The 22,507-nt window shown below is 40.9% G+C and overlaps 3 protein-coding genes across 4 annotated transcripts; 1 reads left to right on the top strand and 2 right to left on the bottom strand.

Moving 5' to 3' along the window:
* Positions 1-645: 645 nt before the first annotated feature.
* Positions 646-6,940, top strand: zgc:158263 (ceramide kinase family protein). The gene is made up of 13 exons (XM_054608881.1): positions 646-872; positions 2,070-2,165; positions 2,395-2,532; positions 2,627-2,755; positions 2,849-2,912; positions 3,023-3,168; positions 3,254-3,328; positions 3,443-3,595; positions 3,877-3,982; positions 4,918-5,021; positions 5,504-5,700; positions 5,785-6,101; positions 6,305-6,940. Exons 1-13 carry the CDS (start codon positions 746-748, stop codon positions 6,417-6,419), a joined length of 1,767 nt encoding a protein of 588 aa, XP_054464856.1. The 5' UTR covers positions 646-745; the 3' UTR covers positions 6,420-6,940.
* A 133-nt stretch (positions 6,941-7,073) lies between these two features.
* Positions 7,074-11,661, bottom strand: LOC129099593 (glucose-6-phosphate 1-dehydrogenase-like). Of its 2 annotated transcripts, XM_054608884.1 has the most exons (13): positions 11,498-11,661; positions 10,856-10,893; positions 10,623-10,731; positions 10,318-10,535; positions 10,081-10,239; positions 9,797-9,922; positions 9,600-9,693; positions 9,308-9,494; positions 8,953-9,188; positions 8,408-8,484; positions 8,218-8,310; positions 8,053-8,118; positions 7,074-7,188 (listed from the first exon to the last, which is right to left on the bottom strand). In XM_054608884.1, exons 1-13 carry the CDS (start codon positions 11,612-11,614, stop codon positions 7,176-7,178), a joined length of 1,533 nt encoding a protein of 510 aa, XP_054464859.1. In that variant the 5' UTR covers positions 11,615-11,661; the 3' UTR covers positions 7,074-7,175. The 2 variants fall into 2 exon arrangements, with proteins under 2 accessions (XP_054464859.1, XP_054464857.1); XM_054608882.1 differs by lacking the exon at positions 7,074-7,188 and having other exon boundaries at positions 7,217-8,118.
* A 393-nt stretch (positions 11,662-12,054) lies between these two features.
* On the bottom strand, positions 12,055-21,142 carry galnt6 (UDP-N-acetyl-alpha-D-galactosamine:polypeptide N-acetylgalactosaminyltransferase 6 (GalNAc-T6)). Its single transcript, XM_054609173.1, has 11 exons — positions 20,891-21,142; positions 19,150-19,658; positions 18,419-18,591; positions 16,822-16,971; positions 14,746-14,980; positions 14,542-14,659; positions 14,232-14,432; positions 13,911-14,042; positions 13,706-13,807; positions 13,446-13,604; positions 12,055-12,959 (listed from the first exon to the last, which is right to left on the bottom strand). Exons 2-11 carry the CDS (start codon positions 19,629-19,631, stop codon positions 12,846-12,848), a joined length of 1,866 nt encoding a protein of 621 aa, XP_054465148.1. The 5' UTR covers positions 19,632-19,658; positions 20,891-21,142; the 3' UTR covers positions 12,055-12,845.
* Positions 21,143-22,507: the final 1,365 nt, after the last annotated feature.

Genomic DNA, 22,507 nt, shown 5'->3' with positions numbered 1-22,507 from the left:
TGTAGTATTTCCTCCTCTGTATATTTTCCTGTTTTTCTTGTTTATAACACTTATTTTGTCTTTGGAAACAACTGCATCATATATTTAACCTGCTTTTCAAGTAAACTGCTCAAAAGTGTAAAATAATAATAATAATAATAATATATATATATATATATATTACATTTTTCCTTAAATAACTGCATTTGCTTTTTAGATATAAACTTGTAATTTCACATATAACTTAACCCTTATATAATAATCATCCCATTGCCTGGTATTATATGTAACAAGATTCAATCCTCCTTTTAAACCATAAAATGACTTGTATTGCTGTACAAAATAACCAAATTCTAACAACACACACATTAACTGGCAAATTGTTCAAATTCCAGGTAATGTATACTGTCGTCCAATCGGCAGAGCAACATGCAAATCGAGCAGGTGTCACCAGGGAGGGACCGAAGAGGAAACGAATACTTTTAGAATAACACCCGTGCGCGAGGAGGTGTCGTCAACATTCAACAGGAATCATGTCCTAAAGGTGCCTGGAAAAAAGTATCTATGAATTAATTCAGAGGAGGTTGAAAACTTTCTCGTTTCAGATAACCTACGGACTCTAGGGGTAGTTGACTGATGGAGAGATCAGATTGTGGACCTGCTGCTCTTTCTCAGAGATGCCAAAGTTACGGCTGTGACATGTGATTATAAAAGTTTTCTGAGACACTTCTAGGAGCGACGCTGTGAATGAAAAGCGCTTTTCCAGATGGAGGAGACAGATCTTAGGCTGGAGTCAAGTCTGTGGGTCGGGAATAAAAGATACCGGGCGGTCCTGACCGGCTGGCATTTCAACTGGACCGAGGTAGATAAGAAGAATCGAGACAAGAAAACAAGTAGGTGGCTCTTTAGTCTCCAAAGCATCAGTCGACCTATATATAACATGTGGTTATAGAGACCTGTTGTGTTATTACAATCATATCTAAATATAATAATAGGCTCTACGCAGAGGAACACCTCAGCAGTCGTAATGTTTCTGTGTAAGCCACAACCTGTTTCCTGTCTGCACGGAACTGGCATAACTTGATGACAAACAAACATTATGTATTATGTAGAAGTAGCCTAGGACACCATTAACAAAACAATATGTGTTACACCTTACATGTCATTTTGAACAATTACAGGGAGGGTTTAATTAAACCAATAACTGCTACCTGAAAACGTGAAGAACAAGTTAAACAGCACTAACATGAAACACGACTGAAACACTTGACTAAAGCACTGGCTTTCGAGTACTCACACACATCTTGACATTTTTTCTCAACACCAAAATGCCTCTGCTCCACATGATGTCACACACATCTACATTACAGAGAGAAATGTACTCTGGGATCTGTTGTTCCTGCGCAGAAGATGGGGATTTAAGTTTTTAAAGACATTCCAGTGTCTTCTTTGAGACAACACACCTGTGTGTCTTTTAAAACACATACTGACATGTGTTGAAAATAACTGTATATAATTTATTAACCAACAATCGCAATGTTATGTTAATGTTGTGTTAATATTAATATTATTGTGTACTCCTTTCAAACTTTCAAGCCACTAAAGCCATATTGAATTGAATTTAATTGAAAAATATTGAGCCAAAGAAGACGGAATTATGTTTTACATGCTCCACACAGGCTGTAAATCTCCATCTCTCTTACACAGTCAAAGTGTAAAACATAGGCTCCAAAACCGTAGTTTATAGCCCAATTACTATCAATAGGTGTAACTCATAATATGGATAATGGTGCATGCAGTAATTTTGCGTGCACAATATCAGAACCTTGAAACTGAAGCAGCTGAATGGAAAACAGTAATTATTACTGTTATTAGTGACAACTGTGCTTCTCCTAATATCACATGACAAAAAGGCCCATCAGAGAGTTTTTGCATTAGAACAGCGAATTGGGTGCCTTGACATCTGCTATTACAAATAAACTATCTGCTGTGAGGAAGGTCTTTTTGGTGACTAAAATATCCCACATTGTATGCAAAGAAACAAGTCCACTGATGGTTAATGCTGTGTGTATTGGTCTCTTTGATTACAGTTTCAGTGCCTGTGGCGGAGGTGCTCGGAGTGGAGGAGGGCCGCGTGGAGATCCTGCCCCAGAAGTCAGTTGAGGACACAGACAAAGACTTCACAGGTGGGTTCATATGAGAGACTTTCGGGTATCACAAATACCACAGTCAATGCTAAACAGTCTGAAACATTACACATCTTTTGCCATTGAGTTTTTAAACTATGTGAGAACATGAGTCATTTGCATACACGTGCACACAGCATGCCAGATCTACAGTTTAATCAAATGAATGCCTGACACGTGCATGCATTACAGCATGGTTTTGTTTCCCTTATTTAACATGTATCTCCAGTTTTCTACGTGAAGCGCAGCAGCAGTGGCAGCTCTTATGGGTTACTATGGAGACTGGGCCGAACCCAGTTCAGCTGCCTCAGTCGGGTGCTCAGAGACCAGTGGACGAAACACCTGAGAACGGCTCTAAAAACTCATAGTATGGATGGATGATTTCATAATGTTTTTCTTTCAAATCCTTATGAGTTCACTGGCTGTCAATGATTTGTAATATTCCAAATGTTGTGTTTCAGGTCCACTGCGTCCAAACAAGCTGTTGGTATTTATCAACCCATTTGGAGGGAAGAAGAAAGGAAGGAAGATCTACCATTCTCTGGTTGCCCCTTTGTTTGAGCTGGCCGGTATCAGCTCTCATGTAATAGGTAACAAAATTGTGTCCAGCCTTAATTTAATTTAAGAAATAATGAATGAAAGTGACTCGCAGTCTACATGTTATTATAACATTTATTTTTCAGTGACTGAGCGGGCAAACCAGGCCAGAGACCACCTCCTGAAGAAAGACCTGACAGGCTTTGACGGGTAAGAGCCATCAGCACCACAGAGTAAACACTGTGGTATGAGAGTATTATAATGGCTAAGCTCTCTGGGAGGTGCTCTCACAACAGAACTCTTGTGTTTGTTTATAACAGCGTGGTTTGTGTGGGTGGGGATGGCATGTTCAGCGAAATACTTCACGGTTTGATTGGGCGGACACAACAAGAGGCAGGCCTTTGTGAGAACGATCCCGCTGTCACTTTACAGCCTTGTCCGCTCCATATTGGCATTATCCCTGCAGGTAAGGACATTGTTATCAGGATTTCATAATCAGATGGAGTTAGAGCAGTGGCGCCACTCATCCTCTTCTCTTGTATCTAATGTAGGATCTACAGACTGTGTGTGTTATGCCACAGTGGGAGTGATCGACCCTGTTACTTCAGCTTTGCACGTCATCATAGGTGAGATTTTTAATTATAATTCAATCTTTATTAAAAAAATCCAAACAATTATGTCAATCCCTAGCTCCATAATTAATCTTGTACGTCCTTCTTCTATCCCACAATACCTTGCAGGAGACTCTCAGCCTTTGGATGTGTGTTCAGTGCATCAGGCCTCTACTCTGTTACGCTACTCCGTGTCTCTGTTGGGTTATGGCTTCTACGGGGACGTACTGGCTGAGAGTGAAAAACACCGCTGGATGGGACCCCTCCGATATGACTATTCAGGTGTGGACTGATGATTCAAACAGACAACAGACAAGACTGCTTGCTGAGTCAAATAAGACGCTGTTGGATTCTCTGCATCTATTTTCAGCTTAAAGTAAAAAATTCATCCTGATACTGTCACTAATAGCGCTATGGCTAAGATGAAAGCACTTCATGTGATGCAATGCATTCTTTTAAAAAACATTTCATGTCACAAAAACACATTCCCTTCATATTTTCTTCTTTTAAAGTGTATGCAACTAGTGCATTTTTTGCTAAACCTGTTGCTCTCCTTTGTGCAGGCACAATGGTGTACCTGAGCAACAGAAGCTATGCAGGCATAGTTCAGTATCTACCAGCAGACCCGCTGCTCTCCAGCCCAAGGGATAGAACACGCTGCCTCTCAGGGTAAAACACCAACTACTGGCAAGATCTTACACAGAGAAGGGTGTAAACACAGTGCAATTAATAATAAACACAAAGAAACTTTTTAAAAAAGAGGAAAGGCAATAAATTACAGTTTGTATACCAGATTATACTCTAGTGATGTGGAGGTGTTTTAACACCTTAAAACTCACAACCACAACCACTAAGTGGGAGCGTGGGAGTGTTATCTATTTACATAACGTTATTTGTCAAGTATAGTATTTACCTTTGCATGTGTTTTTTTCTGTTCTCTTCCTGTATCCACTGTTCATTACGTTAGTTTATATTATTATGTGGCTGTTGCTGAGCTATGTGAGGTGAAACAAACCTTATGTAAACAAAACCACCACAGTGATGTTTTTATGTAGCGTCTCTCCATGATTCCCAGCTGTTCAGCTTTTAAAAGTGACTCCTCCTGGATAGCTGGTTATGAATATGAAAAGAAAGAAGCCCATAAGAACATGCAAACTTCCAGAAATTATGAAAGCCTGTTACATTTTTTGGCTTCTTATCTTACTCCCATCCTTTCTGTGAGGACGAGAGTGACTTTAACCTTGTAGATCTTAAACCCTTTTAATGAGAGAGTGTCATTATTATTAAGGCACCAGTGAAATGATTCAAATTCACTGCTTGAGACACCGTAACTGCTACCACCTGCAGCAGGGACTCAGGTGTTGGGTGCACCTTAAGGAGGGTAAAAACCATGGCAAGAGGAACTTGATCTAGATGAAATCTGAGACTCTGTCTCTTGTTAGAGTGTACAATACCTAATTCTTTGTCTGAGGCAGCTGCCTCTGGCTGTCAGCAAAAGGTTTATGATTCTCTTATGAATGGGTGTCAAGGTTAAGGAGCTTGTTATTTCACAGACTTCCAAGCAGAGTGAAAAGTATTTGTTTTGCGTGTGTGTGTGTGTTCAGGTGCAGTGTGTGTTCCCGAAGCACAGAAAGACTTTTCTCTCACTCTTCTGATGCCGGCTCCTTGTACAGCTCACACTACAGCCAGTTCAGTAGCGACTCAGAAGGTAACATGAAAGTCCTGTATTTGTATATTCAAGCCCGTTTAGCAGAAATCATGTACACGTTAAAGCAGCCTTTTTGGCTTGTAATTACTTCAATTGAAAGTAATTGCAACGCCTCACTTTCTTCTAAGATTGTTTTATTTGAAACGTTTATAGAGGGCTGGAGAAGTGACATTATCCAGTATCCATTATCCATCTAATACAGCATAATCCATTTCACGAGAAAATAAGCTATATTTAGAAAAAGTGAGAAAGAAAAACGTTTTGTAACAGAAATGTGTTCAGTAACCAAACAATCACAGCAACGCTAACTCAAACCAGTGGTTGCCTGAAAAGTAAATCTCAGAAAGTGTAGTAAAGAGTGCATGATGGGTGAAAACATGCAAAAACAGCAGTATGGTCCTTTAAGAATCATTAGTGATGTACAGTAGTGATTTTTACATTTTTTAATGTAGCATCATGTCTCTCTTTCTGTGTCCGTCCAGGCGAGTGGGTGAGTGTGCAGGGCAGGTTCAGGTGTGTGTCTCTCACTTGTATGTCCAGCTCGTGTCCCAAGAGTCCCCTGGGCCTCTCTCCCTCTGCTCACCTTGCGGACGGAACGGGGGACCTCATCCTGGTATGGGACACTCACCCGCTGGGATTCCTTAAGTTCCTCTACAGACACACGAGCACAGAGGACCAGGTATTTTTTTTTTTTTACAATACAGGGAAGCTGGGCTAGCAAGTTGAAACTCGGCTTGACCCCGATCTCTGCCACTTCTCTTAGTTTGACCTGCCGTTTGTGGAGGTGCACCGGGTGAAGGCCGTCCGTTTCTCTCTCCTCCCCGACAAAGAGGAAGAAGCATATGAAGAGATTGGAGTGTCGAGTGGTGGGATAGATGAAGAAGATGGGGGCTACATGGAGACTGTAAGCAGGACTGGATCTCAGCTGCACCTGGCAGAGAGAGGCACCGGACGAGAAACGACGAATGAGCAGAAAACAACGACCCCCTTCTTGTGTGGTCTGTGCTGCAGTAAAGCTCCTGCTGTGTCGGTGTGGAACTGTGACGGGGAGATTCTGTCTTCCACAGAAATCCTCAGCAGGTAAGAGAGGTCAACCATCCATTTGTTGTTTAGTGTATTCTCACATGGAACTGTATTAACCTCTTACTGAATGTCAGGTTCTAATTTTTATTGCAACTCAGCTCAGTCATCTACCAAAAGAAACAAAAACAAAACAGTGGCCAGGTGGCAAAGATGATTATCTCTCAGCAGCAACAGTTTTTAACCACGTTCACTTCTCTCAGGGTACATGGCCAGCTGGTGCGTCTGTATGCCAGGGGTATTGAGGACGGAGCAGCCGTGCACAACTGCAGCGAAGAAGATGACAAGTGTGAAAGGGGATACACACTACACAAATAGTCTCACCTAAATTTTGAATGATGAGGGAAAGGTGACAACGGACATGTTAGGCAAGACTAGTTTGTGACTTTACTGAGACAACTTTGCAGTCTGTCATGGCCAAGGAGTTCCTAATATTTTAGGTACTTTTACATATTTTCTCATTACAATAATGAAAAAAAGTATTTATTCTTAAATGAGTGTGTTTGTTGAACTCTTCTACTTGAAACACTATTAAAAGACTTGCTAAATGATGACTTATCTGTAATGCAGATTTTTTTTTGGTATATAGTGTTTTGTATGCAACTTCTGGTGTATGTATTTTCACTTGAGCTTCCACAGAATAAAATCAGGGGGAATGTCAACAGAAGTTAAAAAACCAAAAACATTTTAAGGCAATAAAAAGACTTACCTGGCTCCTTTTGTGCTTTATTGTTGTCAAAATGAGTGTACATTCGATAAGGGGTAAGAGCAACAGCAGCTTGTACATAAATAATTTGTTGTAGGAACAATGTTTTTCTGCGTGATTCAAAATGTGTTAACTATATTTAGTGTCAACATGACTTCCAATACTGAAAGACCATGATATTACTATGGCATAGAGTAATTGTACAGTACAAATCAAATAACACATGAAAGAACAATTGAATAGTTTAAGTACATGTCAGTCTTTGCTGCATTTCCCAAGGCCCTCCGAGTATTGGCAGGTTGACCAAATGGTCTGTTATTGGTCAGAGTGTGTATGTTTTTGTGTGTTTGTAGTTGGAAGGCCACCAGCTAGGCCATGAACCTGACAGAAACAGACATAGGTGATAAGAAACAGCATCAGTCTGCTGCAGGCAGTTGAAATAAATCAAATTTAAAAGTAAATGGAAGTTGTAATGTTAAAACTGATTCATGTATTGTGACAGATTAACCGTAATAAAGAAGTATTAACAAATTTAATTTGAATTTAGCTCAAAGCTCCTACCTGTAAGTTATACTTCCCTGAAGCAGGTCATTTACAGTTACATTTTTTTTCAAAGAGTCACCTGTTCTTACAAAACAGACCAACACGCCCCCATAGTGCAAAGAGTATTTGGTGTTTAGTGTCATCATGGTGTAGTGAGGACTGTAAACACAGGCCTGCTGATGGCACAGGTTTATATTCTTAACATTGAAATTACCCTATGTGTAAATATTGATCCAGACTTACATCCATAAAATATCAAATAAAAAATAATTTAAGTTCAAGTCTCATATGTCTGAAGGCCGTGGGGGTTCTTCACAAAAGTGGCCAATTCTATTAAAAAGAGAAGTGCAGGCAGAAGACTGCATGATTTTTCATTAACTAGAAGTTTGAAATTTACAGTTGAACACTAAAATCAGACTTGTGCAGTTATTGTTGTTTCCTCATTCATTCTTGTATGATCAGGGTTAAAATGCAAGGGTATTTTTTCAACTTGCAGACAAAACAACAACAACAACTTACAGCAGTGAAAGATTTCAGTAAACTTTATTGTTTGTAAACTTGCCTATTGCGTATATATGTGTGTGTGTGTGTGTGTGTGTGTGTGTGTGTGTGTGTGTGTGTGTGTGTGCGTGCGTGCGTGCGTGCGTGCGTGCGTGCGTGCGTGCGTGTGTGTCTGAATCATGTCACAAGCGGGGCACCCACTTGTAAGTTCCCTCATAGCGGAATCCCACCCTCTTCACAAGGTCATCCGCCTCGTTTGGACCACGACTGTGGACGCACAAAGACAAGATAAGAGGAAGAGATACCATCACTGAAAGGGAAAATGTGTATCAAGTATTAATTTCTGTCTCATAAAATGGATTGTACCTTCCATATATGTAGGGGATTGGTCGTGTCTTCTCTCCCTCTATTTGGTGGAGGACGGGGGTGAAAATTCTCCAGGCCTCTCGCAACTCATCACTGGAACAGAAAGAAAAGCACTTCAAGTCAAAAACAAAATACCACACTAAAATAAAATGCCTTTGATAAACTGTGACAGTAAATGACAGCTACCAACCTGCAGACAAAGTGCATCTGATTTCCACAGAAGACATCCAGTATCAGTCTCTCGTAAGCATCCGGTAGCTTCACATTCTAGAAGAAGATGGCAGATATAAAAAAAATAAAGTAAATACATACTTGATTCAAGTTCATTAATTTCATTAAGTTTCTTAATTATAGCTAATGAAACAAGGAAAAATCCACTGTATTGCAACTCTCTTCAAAAAAACAACAGCTGTCTGCTTCTGGATAGGATATAATTCTATGACATTAGACAATAGTATTCAACCATTACGTGGCCAACTCCTGATTTTTGACAAACTTGTTTCAATCTGTTCGGTGCATCTGACTGAATATAAATCAAAAACTATCAAATCTCATCTCAAAATCAATAAATATTTAAGTTACGTTAAGTATTATGCTGAAAATCGACATTTATAACTAAATAAGTAAATGTTTTGAAGAAGCAAGTTAACCTTACACACATAAAAAAGTTAAGTTAAGATTGAAAGTTGGACCTGATTGCTGGACCACAAGGATCTTTTGAGTTAAGAGTAGCACCTTGTATCTGCTCCTGTAGGTGAGGTCCAGCTCAGTCTCCTCAGGGCTGAAGTAAATCCCAGGCCTCTTGGTCATCATCTTTAGGTAAATGGCTTCGTCCGGCTGCACCCGCACCACCAGCTCGTTCCTCTGACAGCTTTCGCCAAAAATGTCTCCTGGTACGTCAGTGAACTGCAGCCGCCCTTCTGCCTTCTGTTCATTCAAAGCTTTTCCACAGCGGAGAATGAAAGGTACGCCTGGTGGAAGGGTAGTTTATGGGATGATGGATGGTGAAGGGTGCAAAAAATCAGAGGGAATGTCATACAGTGCAGACGAAGACAAGTGAGGATAAAAGATAAGCAATGTTTTGCCTCACCATCCCATCTTTCATTCCGGACATAAAGCACAGCCGTGGCAAAAGTCGGCGTGCAGGAGCCTTCTGGTACGGTCGGGTCATCAAGGTAACCCAGCTTGGAGTGGCCCTCACCTTCAGGGTCCCCCACATACTGGCCAAGCACCACATCTGACGCAGCAACAGGAGCTATACACTTCAACACCTTCACCTGTAATAATTACAGGACTGCAATGACGTAGAAGCTCTGGTATTTCAGACCAAACGTATGCATAAAATATTTATATTTTTATTTACATTCAATCATTGGTGTTACCTTCTCATCCCTCACGTCATCTGGGCTGGTGGAAGCAGGTTTCTCCATGGCGACCAAAGAGAGCATCTGGAGGAGATGGTTCTGCATGACATCTCTACATTAAGAAAACAAGAAGATTAATCAGGGGTAAAGGCTTTAGTGTTACAAAGACATTGTATTCATTCATTTCACTTTTATCTGAATGTACCGTCTCTCACCGAATGATGCCAAAGTCATCAAAGTATCCTCCGCGGCCCTGAGTGCCAAAAGGTTCTTTGAAGGTGAGGACCACGCAGGCCACACTGTTCCTGTTCCATATGGGTCCAAAGATGCGATTTCCAAACCTGGTTGTGAGAGAATAAAACATAACTAAAATAAAACCATCAAATCCATTTACACAGGAAGAAAGAGATAATGAGTACTCAGAATATCAAGAAATCTATTAAATATAGGTTTTTACCAGTGGAAAAGTGCTTGAGAATATGTTTATCGAGCTTGTTACCTGAGCACCATGAGGTTCTGCACCATCTCTTTTGCCAGGTAGTGGTCTATGCGGTAGATCTGGTCCTCTGTGAACAGGGAGGACAGGTGGGCTGACAGCTCCTCTGAGCTCTGTAGGTCACGGCCGAAGGGCTTCTCAACAATTACCCTGCTCCAGCCTCTGTTTTACACACATAGCTGATTAGAATAATGTGATCAAATAGCAAGTAAACCATCTCTTCCTATAACAGACACTGACTTGGGGCTCATGCAGTGGGTTCGGATGTTTGTGCTGACATGCTGGTAGACGGTGGGTGGCAGGGCCAGGTAGAAGAGTCTGTTGGCCTCAGCTCCCCCGGGCAGAGATGACAGATGAGAGTCAAGTTGAGTGAAAGATCTGTCGTCGTCATACCTGCCGCTCAGGTAGGAATTCTTACTGAAGAAGGCTGAGAGACACTCACTGTCTTCATCAGTGACCTAAGGGAAATGTAGAATGGAAAAAGGCACCCCAGAAGATCAATAATATTGTACCCAGATAGCCAATATATAGCTCAGATGTACTACCTTCATATGAGGCAGACATGCTGTCCTGATGTCCTCCACAGTCAGCTTAGACCGGGCAAAACCCACAAAGTAGGTATCATCTGGGAGCAGACCATCTCTGAATAACCACCTAAAAAAATGGACGGTCATAAAGCAGTGATGCATAACGCTAGCTCTTCTTAATACAGAGCGACCAAACAACTGTGAAGACACACCTTGTGCACTTGTTGTTACAACTGCAATTCTTTACTCACCATAAAGTTGGATAGATCTTCTTTTTAGCAAGATCCCCCTGTGCAGAAAATATAAATAGAAAAAAAGAGATCTGATAGTGAACTCTTACTGATAACTACTGTGGCTGAAAAGAGTCCAAAGAGTAGGTAAACTATAAACATAAGTGGTAATGTTGAGTCGGTGAATCTGTTGCATAATGGAAGGACTTTGAACACTACCTCTTTTCAGGACTCTGAGACTTCAGGCAAAATCTAAATAGATCACTGGTTTCAACAAAATAAACAAACAAAGACGATAGCTATAAACAATTAGATTTTGGAACTTGTGCCGGGCTTTTTGCTCCATATTTATCCCCTTCTTTCAATGCTTGACAAAGAAAAAAGTAGATGCAGCACATTTCCGTCAACATGCGCTCTTTCACTGGCTTACATTCTCCGATTACAACACTGCAATATTCCCCAGTGAATTGTTCTCTTTGTGTCAACTCTGTCGGGTCCCTGTCACTTTAAAATCTCTTTTCAAACATTATTTTTCACTGTAACATCTCAAACAGAACATTTCTACAGATCTTTGATGAATTGCGTTCAAGGCAAATTGCATGATCATTTTGTAATTGAGGGAAACTGGTTATTCATGTCTTGTTGTTCAGAGGTTGTACTCACAGAGGCTCCCAGAATGATGCATATGTGCGTGTTGGAGGGACTGGACTGCTCCTCTCCATAGAGCTCCCTCCTGAGCTGCCCAAACACCTCAGAGCGAGTCAAAGGCTCAGAGCTCATCTTCTGCTCTCAGTCTGTCCTAACTGTGGCAACTCTCATTGCCCTTTGGCTACATGACACACACACACACACACACACATGGTGGAATTTCAATTGTCATCCTTGCCTTGCAGAAACACTCAGCAAGTTAATGCTGCCACCTATTGTTGCACAGAAATAATGCCTTAGCGTGGCCGCTTCCTTATGCTTTGTAATGTACGTGTGAACTCTGCCCTCCAGTCAGAAGGTAAGACCCAACATATGGAATCAAATCTGCACATTCAATCAGATCAGGTTTGGCAACCTGAAAGAAATCCTGTTCATCCATTTAAACTTACATTTCAGGTCCATTCAGACAAGGCTGAAAACAATTGCCAGGAATGTTTCTTGCTCTCTAACCACTCCTTAGAAAAATGTTACACCTCTCACTCAGATTTTATTTTTTTTTTTTTTAAACAGGATTATAAATGAGTCATGAATCATCGCAGGAAATCTATCTTAATTCAAATTATTTAATATTTGTAGCATCATTAACCACAGTGAGTTAATCATTTCAGAATACTACCCAATGAATCAAGACCAACCATTACTCTGCAAAAAAAAACAGTAAAAGCATATAAAAAAAATTATTTTAAAAGATTATTGCTTTAGTGTACACATATAGACGCATCAAAATACATATATTTCACTGTTGAAAATGTTCTATCACAAATGAACATTTATCTGACACAAAAAAGAATAATTTTATATAAAAAAAAAAAAGACATCTCTTGATTTTATGTCTTAAGTGCATATTTAGACGCATCACAGGTTCAATATTCCCCATTTCAACATTCATTGTCAGACAAAAAACAAACAAAACAAACACTAAATGGTGATTTTCCAAGCTGGAGTGTGAATTCACTGCAGTAAGATTCTGGTTCACACCCACCGACCCACAGTCAAGCTGCCACTCCTGCATGCAAAGTCCACAGTCTAGTGTCGTATAATTCCCAGCCACCTTCAAACGTCTCTCTGAGTTTCCATCATAAATAAATTTAAAACAACTTGAGGCCAACTCGAGCGTCTTCAACAGATTCCTGTTCAGTCTTTTCTTTGTCCTCCATCTTTAACCGTCCACTCAGTATGGCCAAATGCCCCAAGCTCCACAGCAGGAAGTCCTTCTGGATCAATGTTGAGTTGGCTCCTCAGAGCACAGTCTGAGGAAGGGGACACAAGGTGCCAGAGGTCACCTGATGGTCAGACAGGGAGGTCAGCCGAAGGTCCAATGCTGGAAGAGGTCGGCAGAGTTACAGTGATCCATCTGAAGCTGGTCTCCATTCAGCCGTAAACATTTCCCACTACTGGGATTCTTCAGCAGACTTTCCTGGAGAGTAGCATCAGAGAAAAAGGTGGATCAATACAGAAGCTTAAATGAATATCAACATACCAACAGATTACATTTGAACTATTCCTTTAATCATCCTATGCTGAATAAATGAGACCTTCCGGGATAATGCGCTTATTTGCTTTCTTTCCGAGTTAGATAAGATAAATACTACTCTCAAGTCTGTCCGGTAATTACGTACAAAAACCAAAGCATAAAAACTGAAATATATCGTTAAATGTGGAGCTATGTGCCAAAATACCTATTGGCTGGGTGCCCGACTTCCTGTAGTCTCTGCTAGTTGCTCGGCCACCTCACGGTGGGAACAAGAGTCAGGAAGCTGTTTTCCCTCGTTTCTAGATTGTATGCTGAACTAAACTAAGCTAAGCCGCAGCTAGCTGTGGCCTTATATTTAGCAGACGGATATGATAATGATATCAATCTTCTCATCTAACTCTCGTCAAGAAAACTCCAGTTGTTCCTCACCTCTGTCAAGACCCACTCCTGCTGAGGTGACACACTGGTGCCCTTTCCCTTCAACTGGCATAGCTCGATCTTCACCGCCTCTGGATGGGGCGTGGCATGAAGACACAGCTGCTTTCCAATATTATGACGCAGCTCCTTATGAGATGTGTATTCAAAGTACTAGAAGAGAAAATCATCCAATTAGAGACCAAACTGTCCCAGAGAACATTAAATCATCTTCAAATCTGAATTTCACACGTGTGAGTCGACAGTAATTTTACCTGGTTGCCTCCCATGTTGTGACACTGGTACATAATCAGAGGTTTACCTCCCTGGTTACTCTCCCCAACATCCAGACAGGTTTTAGATCCTGAGTTTCTAATCTGGTGCAAATACAGACACAAACAACAGTAAGATACAGCCACGGTTATGTAATATGTGTGGTGTGTTATATCTTTGATATGCAAATAGGGTAATGTGACTTACTGCTCCTGATTTTTCTGGGTTTAAGTCTGGAATGAAGGCCTCTGGGTAGACTGTGTTTAAGAACCAGGTGAAGTTCTTGCACTTCAGCTTCTCTCTCAGATTCAGGCGATCGGAGATGTCACCAAAGTTATGCTATAAACATTGAAAGGGGAATATTGTAATAAAGAAACACTTAAAATTACATTATCATATCAACTTGTTGTAGCACAGGGTAAACATTCTAGTCAAAAAGGAAAAATGTTGTGGAAGAAGGGTGATAAATGTCATTGCATCCATGTGCCTTTAACATTTGAACAGTGTTACTCAGCAGGTCACACTCACCTCACTGGCCATAACCGAAGCTGCCTTGTTGCGGCGATAAAAAATCTTCTTGTAGTCATCCATCCAGACCTCAGCCAGGCGTACCTGGTTGCGAGTGATGACCTCTGTGCCCTTGGGGAAGGTGTGGGGGCTCTTGCTGCGGAAGACATGGCCCACCACAGAACAAGGGATGATCTCAAGCTGACCCCCACACTGCCACACCTGTGAATCACATTTGATGCAGGTAGATATTCATACTCGAACTGTACAATGAGAAGGAGACTAACATAACGTGTGGAACTGTGGTATAAGTATAGATAAAAAGACAAACCCTGAAAGACATCTCCACATTTTCTCCACCCCAGATCTCCATCTTGTCATCATATGTTCCAATGTGTTCAAAGTACTCCTTTGAGATCGAGAAGAGACCTCCAGCAAAAGCAGGTGTTCTGACATTTTCAGAGGCAGATACAAAAGCTTTAGACACTTAAATGATTCAGGATGGTCTGAGTGAAACCAACGCGATCCTTCTTACTTTACAGGGTAGGTTTCATCCTTGCGCAGTAGCTTCGCATCCTCGGGGATTTGCTCCCAGCCGAAGGTCAGGCTCCAGTCAAAGTTACCTCTGTTGTAAGCGCGGTTGGTGGGCAAGGGCTTGTTGAACCGAAAGCTTTCAAGGTCTATGGTGGTGATCTCTGGACTAACCACCGCAGTAGGTTCCTCAATAATGCGGGCCAACAGTGGCTCTAACCAACCATGGAAACACTCACCTAAACAGGGAGGAAGGACAGGGATTACTTCATATCTACTTCTTAACTTCAGTCTCTTAAAACATAGGTCACTACTTAAAAGCTGCTATTGAATACATTCTGCCACTAGATGTTGGACTCTACCTCCAACCGTTCCATTGCATTCACTTCATAACAAGTGGTTTTCAGTTCTGCCAAGGATGCTTGTAGGAGAGTGCATCTTTACTTTTAATACAGCTATGTTGTGTAGCAGGGGTTGGACAGGATTGGAAAAAATTCTAAAAATTTTCTCAAGTGGAGTGAGACTCGACAGATCAACTGATGAATCTTCTGTAGTAGAATAATGAAGTCATTTTGCAACATGAAGCTATACATAACATAGATTTAGGTTTCAAGCTTCATAAAGTGATCTATGGTAATTCTAGGATATGGCTAGCTAGATTTAAGTCACACTTAACTTGTCATCTAATTGGTTGTGTAGTGCAGGGCATGCAGCACAACTTATTCCTACTTATTTTTTAGTCCCCCACCCACTAAATCCCTTCAGATGGGCATCTTCGTTATCGCTTTCATTTTTGTGTGAACTACAATGATGAATAACTAAATAATGCACTAATGCTAATGTCCTCAGGGATTGAAGCTCCCTCTGAACTTTCAATTTGATGGGTTTTGTTTTTTGGATCATTAAGCACTTAGTGTAAAACTTAGCCATTTATCCATTTTTTCCACACTAACGCGCAACTTGATCGCGGACAACAAATGGCATTATACAGTTGGCTCACAAGACTTGTTAGCAGAGGTAACCAAACTTTAGATATATTTTGCAGAAATAAACAAAATATTTATTTTGGCCCTGTCACAAAATGTTTTAATTAATTATTTCACAACGATAAAAACATATATATTAGCTAAAGCAATATATTTTTCTTTTATAAAAAGCTTTTGGTTGTACTTTAAAAAAATAATTTGTCTCCATTATAACGTTCATAGTAGCAATATCTATGATTTTCATTTAAAGTTTAGTCACTAAAGGGAACACAATGATGACTACGGCCCGCTTCCAACTCTGAGCATAATTCCATTGATTTCCCTTAAAAAAAAAAAATCCTAAACCAGGACTGAAATCTGAACGATTGCCACTTTAACAGCAAACAGTTTCAGGTGAAAGACAGTTATGAGACGAGGCAAAGCGCGGCTTCATGAATATGATAGTATTACAATACATTGAGCGTACACTTGTTACTGAAGTTACAATTATTTGGTAAATTTTCTGATAGCTGAATACTGAGGAAAATGTCTGAAAATGATCTAAAATAGATGCAGTGCTGCACAATTAAACATGTTACTATCACAATAATTATCTTTGCTCCCTTAATTAAATGAATCAGGTGCCAAGTTTATGCTTTGTGAGCCAAATCGGACACACTTTAATCACAGGTACATTTTCTGACCAAACGCAGATGTTGTAATGAGCGCTCTCTGCTTCCAAAGAATCGTGGATGTAAAAGATTTTAATTAATAAGACTTTAATTTGATAATTTGTATATCTACTGAAAGTTTTACTGAACGGTTTATAAAATAATGTGATAAAGTTAAAGTTGGACTAAAACATGAATAATTGTTTATTATGGATGGACGGAAGGACCCTAATATTAGGTGTCTAAATACGGCACAAACTATTTAGAGGACTATAGGAAATATGAATTACTTTCTTGCAGTAGTGTAAGTATGTACATTACTAGTAAAGAGGGAAAACAACACATTAGCCCCTAACCCTGGTAGTGCTATTGTCCCAATGAGCTATACACAGCTGGCCATTGTGGCTATTGTTGTTGTGGTTGTGTGTGAGGGCGTTTTCTCACAATGTGCGTCGAGAAAAGTTAGGATTTCGCCCTGAGCAATGCTGGCACCCAGCAGCCTGGCAGTGATGAGGCCCTTCCTCTCCAGCTGCCTCACAACGCGGACTATCTTCAGCTGACGCACAAATTCCTCCAGTGGGCTTTTTAGGTGATCTGCAGAAAATAAAAACAACATTATCATGTATGTTTCGTCTTCGTTTAAAACAGTTAAAATGTTGTCTAAGGTGAGCTCCAGTGGTTGAAGCGCTTACCTTGGTGGATGTGGTTACAAACTTACTGCCAGCAATATTAAAATGAATAGATAAAATACTAAAGCAGCTTGCCACCCCAGATAAGAAACGGAACAATCATATTTAAACCAGCTAGACCACTGTCAGAAGAAATAGCAATGAAGTGGAAACGTTGCTGGTAAATCTGGATCACACTTCCTCTCTATTATTTTTATGCCTGCAATGCACGCTGCACAGTTCTCACATGTTTCAGTCTAAATGAAACCAGCAACCGCATTGTCTAAATGTTATGACAGAGCTGCAGCTCTGGTAGCAAAAAAGGGAAGTTTTTTTTATAGGAGGAAATACAGTGGGTGCAGAGGGTAACGGCACATTAGCTTCTGAGAAGGAGGATATTATTTTTTACCTCAGTCTTTATATACATGTACCCACAGAACAACCAATAAACCAATGGGGTAGTGATAGGTGGTTAATGAGGTTAAAATACCCTTGTCCTTGTTTTAACTGCACTTAAATATGTTGCTCCTGTGCAATAATCCAATGATATTTCCCCATGAAAGTCACGGCAGCATAGCAGGTTAGACTGTAAAACACTTTCCTATGCAAAACATATGACAATGCTGCATTCATACGTCAAAGATAGAACATTTATGATAAAAGAAGCCTGTCGCTTTGGCCAACTTCCACTGAGTTGGAGGTGCTCTTGAAAAGTCTGTTGTCAAGCTGGAGGCCAGCCCCATAGTAAAAAAACACAACAACATTTTTATGAATGACACCCTGCATGTTACTGTGTTTGCAAGCTGCTAAAAATCCCAAAGCCAACATCATCCTTTTCAAAGCTCACAGTTTACAGTAACTTGATACTGACCTAAAACCCGGAAGTCAACTTAATTAATAAATCACTTATAACTTGAGACTTCCTCATCTCCAGATTGTGCTCCTGCAGCTGTGCCCTGGTGGCACCTCTTTGAAGAAATGGCTCACTAGAGCTTCCTGGTGTGATTCTGTCACGTTGTTTGAAAATGTTTCTTCACTACACAGAGGGGGTGTTTTCTTTTCAACATTACTGCTTCTTATACTGCTTAGCACCGACAGTTCCCTACCTACTCTGTTTGTCCGTGAAATACTCTGTTTACATTAGCTTTAATGAAAGATTAACTTCCCAGCTATCAACAGTTAAGCAGAACTGCTGAGCTTACAACTATTTTTCCCCCACTTACTGCCTAAATAAGAGCCAAATATGACAAATAAAGTAATTAACCTGAACTCCCCTTATTGTCGTCAAAGTTACAAACAAGGCATTTTATATTTTCCTGCCAGTGAGGCCTTAGTTATGTTTTGTCATTATTGTGTATTTATATTTTTCACACCTGCAACACTGGCGTCATCTACCAAGATGATCTCTTTGAGCAGGATAGCAGGGGACGTGTGCAGGACGCTGTAGACCGTCCTGAGGAGGGTAGACCAGGCCTCGTTGTGGAAGACAATAATAACGCTGGTGGTGGGCAGAGCAGGACAGCGACGAAACTTCGTCTCCACGCACCTGAGCCGGGTGAGCCACGTCAGAATACAAAGAAGTGTGAGAAAGTGAGAGGCATATCTGATGAAATGAAAGTCACAGAAGGTCTTGCAGGGCCACGTATAACAGACCATTGTTTGCAGACTCTCAAGGTCTGGTCACCAATACTTTAAATAGCGCACTGAGCAAACAGTCATAAACAAATCAGCTCACATAAAAAGCCTCTCGAAAAAGAAATAGCTCAAGGCCAATTGCGTCTGACAAACATATACAGTGAGTGGAAGTAATATTGCAACACAGATGATAACTCTGTCTCAATTACCACAGTATGCACCCGTACAGACATGTGCATACATTTTTTTTTTTTTTTTGATGTTACATTCAAATGAGCCTTTTATACTAAGTGAGTTCCCAGGAAAATGTAGACATAATATTAAAATGCATGTAAATAATTGACTGCTCTAAGCATGACCTCAGCTGAGACCCAGGATGTTATCTGGCCTGCTGTGTACATGTCAGCACACTTTGATAACGCAGTGAAACTCCAAACTATCTCAGAATATCTTGAGAACATGCTCTTACTCTGAAGGCCTCGTGTCTTCCCCGAGACTACGGCTCAGCGAGATACGGTCACTGGCAAACTGGTTGAAGCAATGCCTCTTCATTCCCTCCTCCTTCTCCGTCACCTCGTCTGGGGACATGTTGTCTTTCTTGAATGCATTCCCATCTGCCCCGGGGCTGACCGGGTCCTGAGGCGGTCTCTCCAGGTGAGGTTTGAGCTCAGCCCGAGTGTAGAATCCAGCAGGGCATTTGGCGTCCTGTGTGGGCTGCTCCTGTACTGGTGGCGCCTGTGGAGCTCTGATCTGGAAGCCGATGTTGTTGACAGCGTCTCGGACCATGATCAACACCTTGTCCTTCTTGTCCACCAGCTCCTGAAACCAGGGGTCACTAGCAGGTGAAGAGCCAACATCCCTCTGGAGCACCACCAGGACCACCAGGAAGAGAGTCCCCCCAAGGAGCACCAGTTTCAGGGGGGACATACGCCGGCGTAGGAACGGTCGCATGTTTCACAATGGGTGTTGTTATCAAGGCTGTGAAAAACAGAGAGAATTGTTTTTTTTCCCAAGACGCTCGCTACTAAATGTTTGTGCACGTTACCTGAGAGTTCCAGCCAAGCTCTAAAAAACACTTTCTTTAAAACCAACTCCTCTGTCACCCTTACCTGCTTTTACTCACTAAACATTCAGTTAGTTATACCTAAAAGGGGGAAAAAAAGAAGACAAGCAAGAGGAACATTTCTTAAACCGGTTTGTGCGTCTCTGCAAGTGTCATAGCAGCAGGAAACCTAACCAGCCTCGCTCCTCCCTGTCTCTTTTCCAAACAGTCCCACAGGGCGTGTGGAGAAGACAGGGAGGAGGAGAGTGTGAACAAACACACCACACCCCTCAGTAAACACCTGAATTCACCTGCTCCGACCACAGTCCTCCAGGACCCACGTGGCAGCAGGCGGGCCGCGACACTGTTGGCTCAGCCTGCAATTCCCTGCTCACCTGTTAATAAGTGACAACGCCTTCCTCAGACACCTGCTACAAGTACACCTCACCCATAATGATCGGCTGTCATCTGCTGCAGGAAGTAGAGTTTGCTACGTGGAGCATGACAGGACCACAACATAACCCGACCATGCCCCAATAAGAGACTGTTTCCTGCTAGGTGAAACAGGATATCACTGCAATGTGGAACAGTCAGTGGGTGATCACTGTTCAGTTAGAAACTCACTCTTACTTGTTCATAATTAATTTACTCTATCCTCAAGCCTGCCTCCTTCATAATTGATTCATGAGGACACTCTTTTGGGTGTTCGAGAAAGGGGAAACAACCACGGTCCACTTTGTATTTGTGTGTCCAATAAGTTAGCAGTTGGTCCAGTTTGTTGTCACCAGTTCCAACAACAAAAGGAGGAAGGAAAAATATTCAATCAGATAATATTTAATTCAATATTATGCGAGATTGTAAATCTGGATTGAGCAACAAATGATCAATAACTCAAATAACTTAAAGCACAAGTAAAGAACAAAAGGTGCCGCGCAATGACGGAAGCAATACCGCAAAACGTTGTCTTACAGCAAAAGGAAAGAGGAAGAGTATCTTTCCTGTCATTCAGAATATGTTAAAGTTAAAGACATGTATGATCTCGTTTTTTTCTGCTCTAGAAACAAGATAGGTGACAGATGAATGAAGCCTGCCAGTCACGCTCACAGATGACACAGACACGCTGCTGACACTTTAAGGTTTCTACCTCTCCAAAAATGCCACCACTTACCTCAGACCGACGAGCATCTGCGGCCGACACCCGTTTCGGTGGATTTCTTTATCAGTGTGGAAAGTTTCCAAGTGTACACGCAGCGGCCTTTCCAGTTTACCTAAGTTGTTGGACAGGACTTTTGCGCATCGAACCAGGATGCTGCGGCCGCGTTGCCTCCCGGCTTTTCCTTTGAACCGAACAGGTGCCATTTGTTGAAATGATTAGCTGGAGAGAGGGAGGGAGTCCCCTGCTGGCCGCGGGAGTCCTCCACGGAGCTCTTTATCCGTGCAGCACGGTAGAAGACCGAGCACGGGTCCTGTGATTGAAATAGTATACAATATGTACCAAACGAGGCAGAAGAAACTACAAACAAAAAAAAACAACAACTGTTAAATGAATTGATTAAATCGAAACTAAAAAACTAAACAAAAAAAAACAACTGTTAAATGAATTGATTAAATCGAAACTAAAAACCCACACACATCAAAACTGACTAAAATAATACATTTGGGTAAAAATATATTTTCATATTAAAATTATAAAATGATATAGGCTTTAGGATATTTATGAGATGATACATAGTCACAGTGTACAAAAGAAAAAAATATACAACAATGTAGTACCGACACATTACAAGTCCCTGTATCTTGAGCCCATTATAGTAACATTAGTGCTTTTTCATCAGGGATTAGGAGGAATTTATGTCGCTTAATTAATGTTCAGCATAGAGTGCTGTGAGTGAACATTGCCATTACCTCAACAGAAATTCATTATTCATGTGCAAGCAATTAAATACTCTCTCCTGTATCACCCTCTTGAAACTGTAGACTGATTTATTCAGAAAAAGGAGGAGGCCTCTCTCAGGTTACTGTCACAGGGAGAAATCTTGATTGCAGGCTGATGATGGACATGAGAGCTAAATTAAAACCCCAAACAAATAAACAGACTAAAGATGTGTTGTGGAATAAACTAATGTGGAAAGTTTTGCTCTTGGTTCTTAGTCCGTTGTTGGGGTAGAAGTGTTAGATGTCTGTCCCAGACCTTCTCTAAAACAGCAATAATCATAAACATGTTTTCTACTTTACTACCACTTTTTCTGAATAGATCTAAGAGCCTCATCAGGAATAAAAAACAAAAACAAATAAACACAATCAATGCAAAAACAGCAATTTATTAATTTATTGTCAAAGGGTAAATTAATCAAATCAATCATTGCACTATTTCTTAAACTCTGACACTTTTAAAGGAAAATGCAAGTGTTTAGTTGACCTTTCATTTTAAGGACAGACAAAGCGAGGATGTTTTTTATAGCCTATGAAGGCAGCGTTTTTTTTGGCTCAGACAGAAAAGTGAGCATATGAACACCTGGTGTTACGCTCGTCTAAATGTAAAATACACCTTCACTTTTAAGCAAACGTGGCATCCAATCAATTTGGCCTCTAGTACAATGTAAAGGCAATGTAGAGTGTTTTCCTTCAGTAGTGGTTTCATTGTGGACAAAGAAAGTAATTATTACATACATTCATATGATTATTGTTTCAAAAGACTACATTTTAGGGGGTTACAAGCCTCCAAGTGCCAAATATAACCAGATGGGGTCAAATACTGTTGTGTAAAGTTGTGAATATTGGTCCG

The sequence above is a fragment of the Anoplopoma fimbria genome, chromosome 12 (assembly GCF_027596085.1).
Source record: "Anoplopoma fimbria isolate UVic2021 breed Golden Eagle Sablefish chromosome 12, Afim_UVic_2022, whole genome shotgun sequence".
Classification (NCBI taxonomy): domain Eukaryota; kingdom Metazoa; phylum Chordata; class Actinopteri; order Perciformes; family Anoplopomatidae; genus Anoplopoma; species Anoplopoma fimbria.
This window is presented reverse-complemented; position numbering and strand designations above follow the sequence as displayed.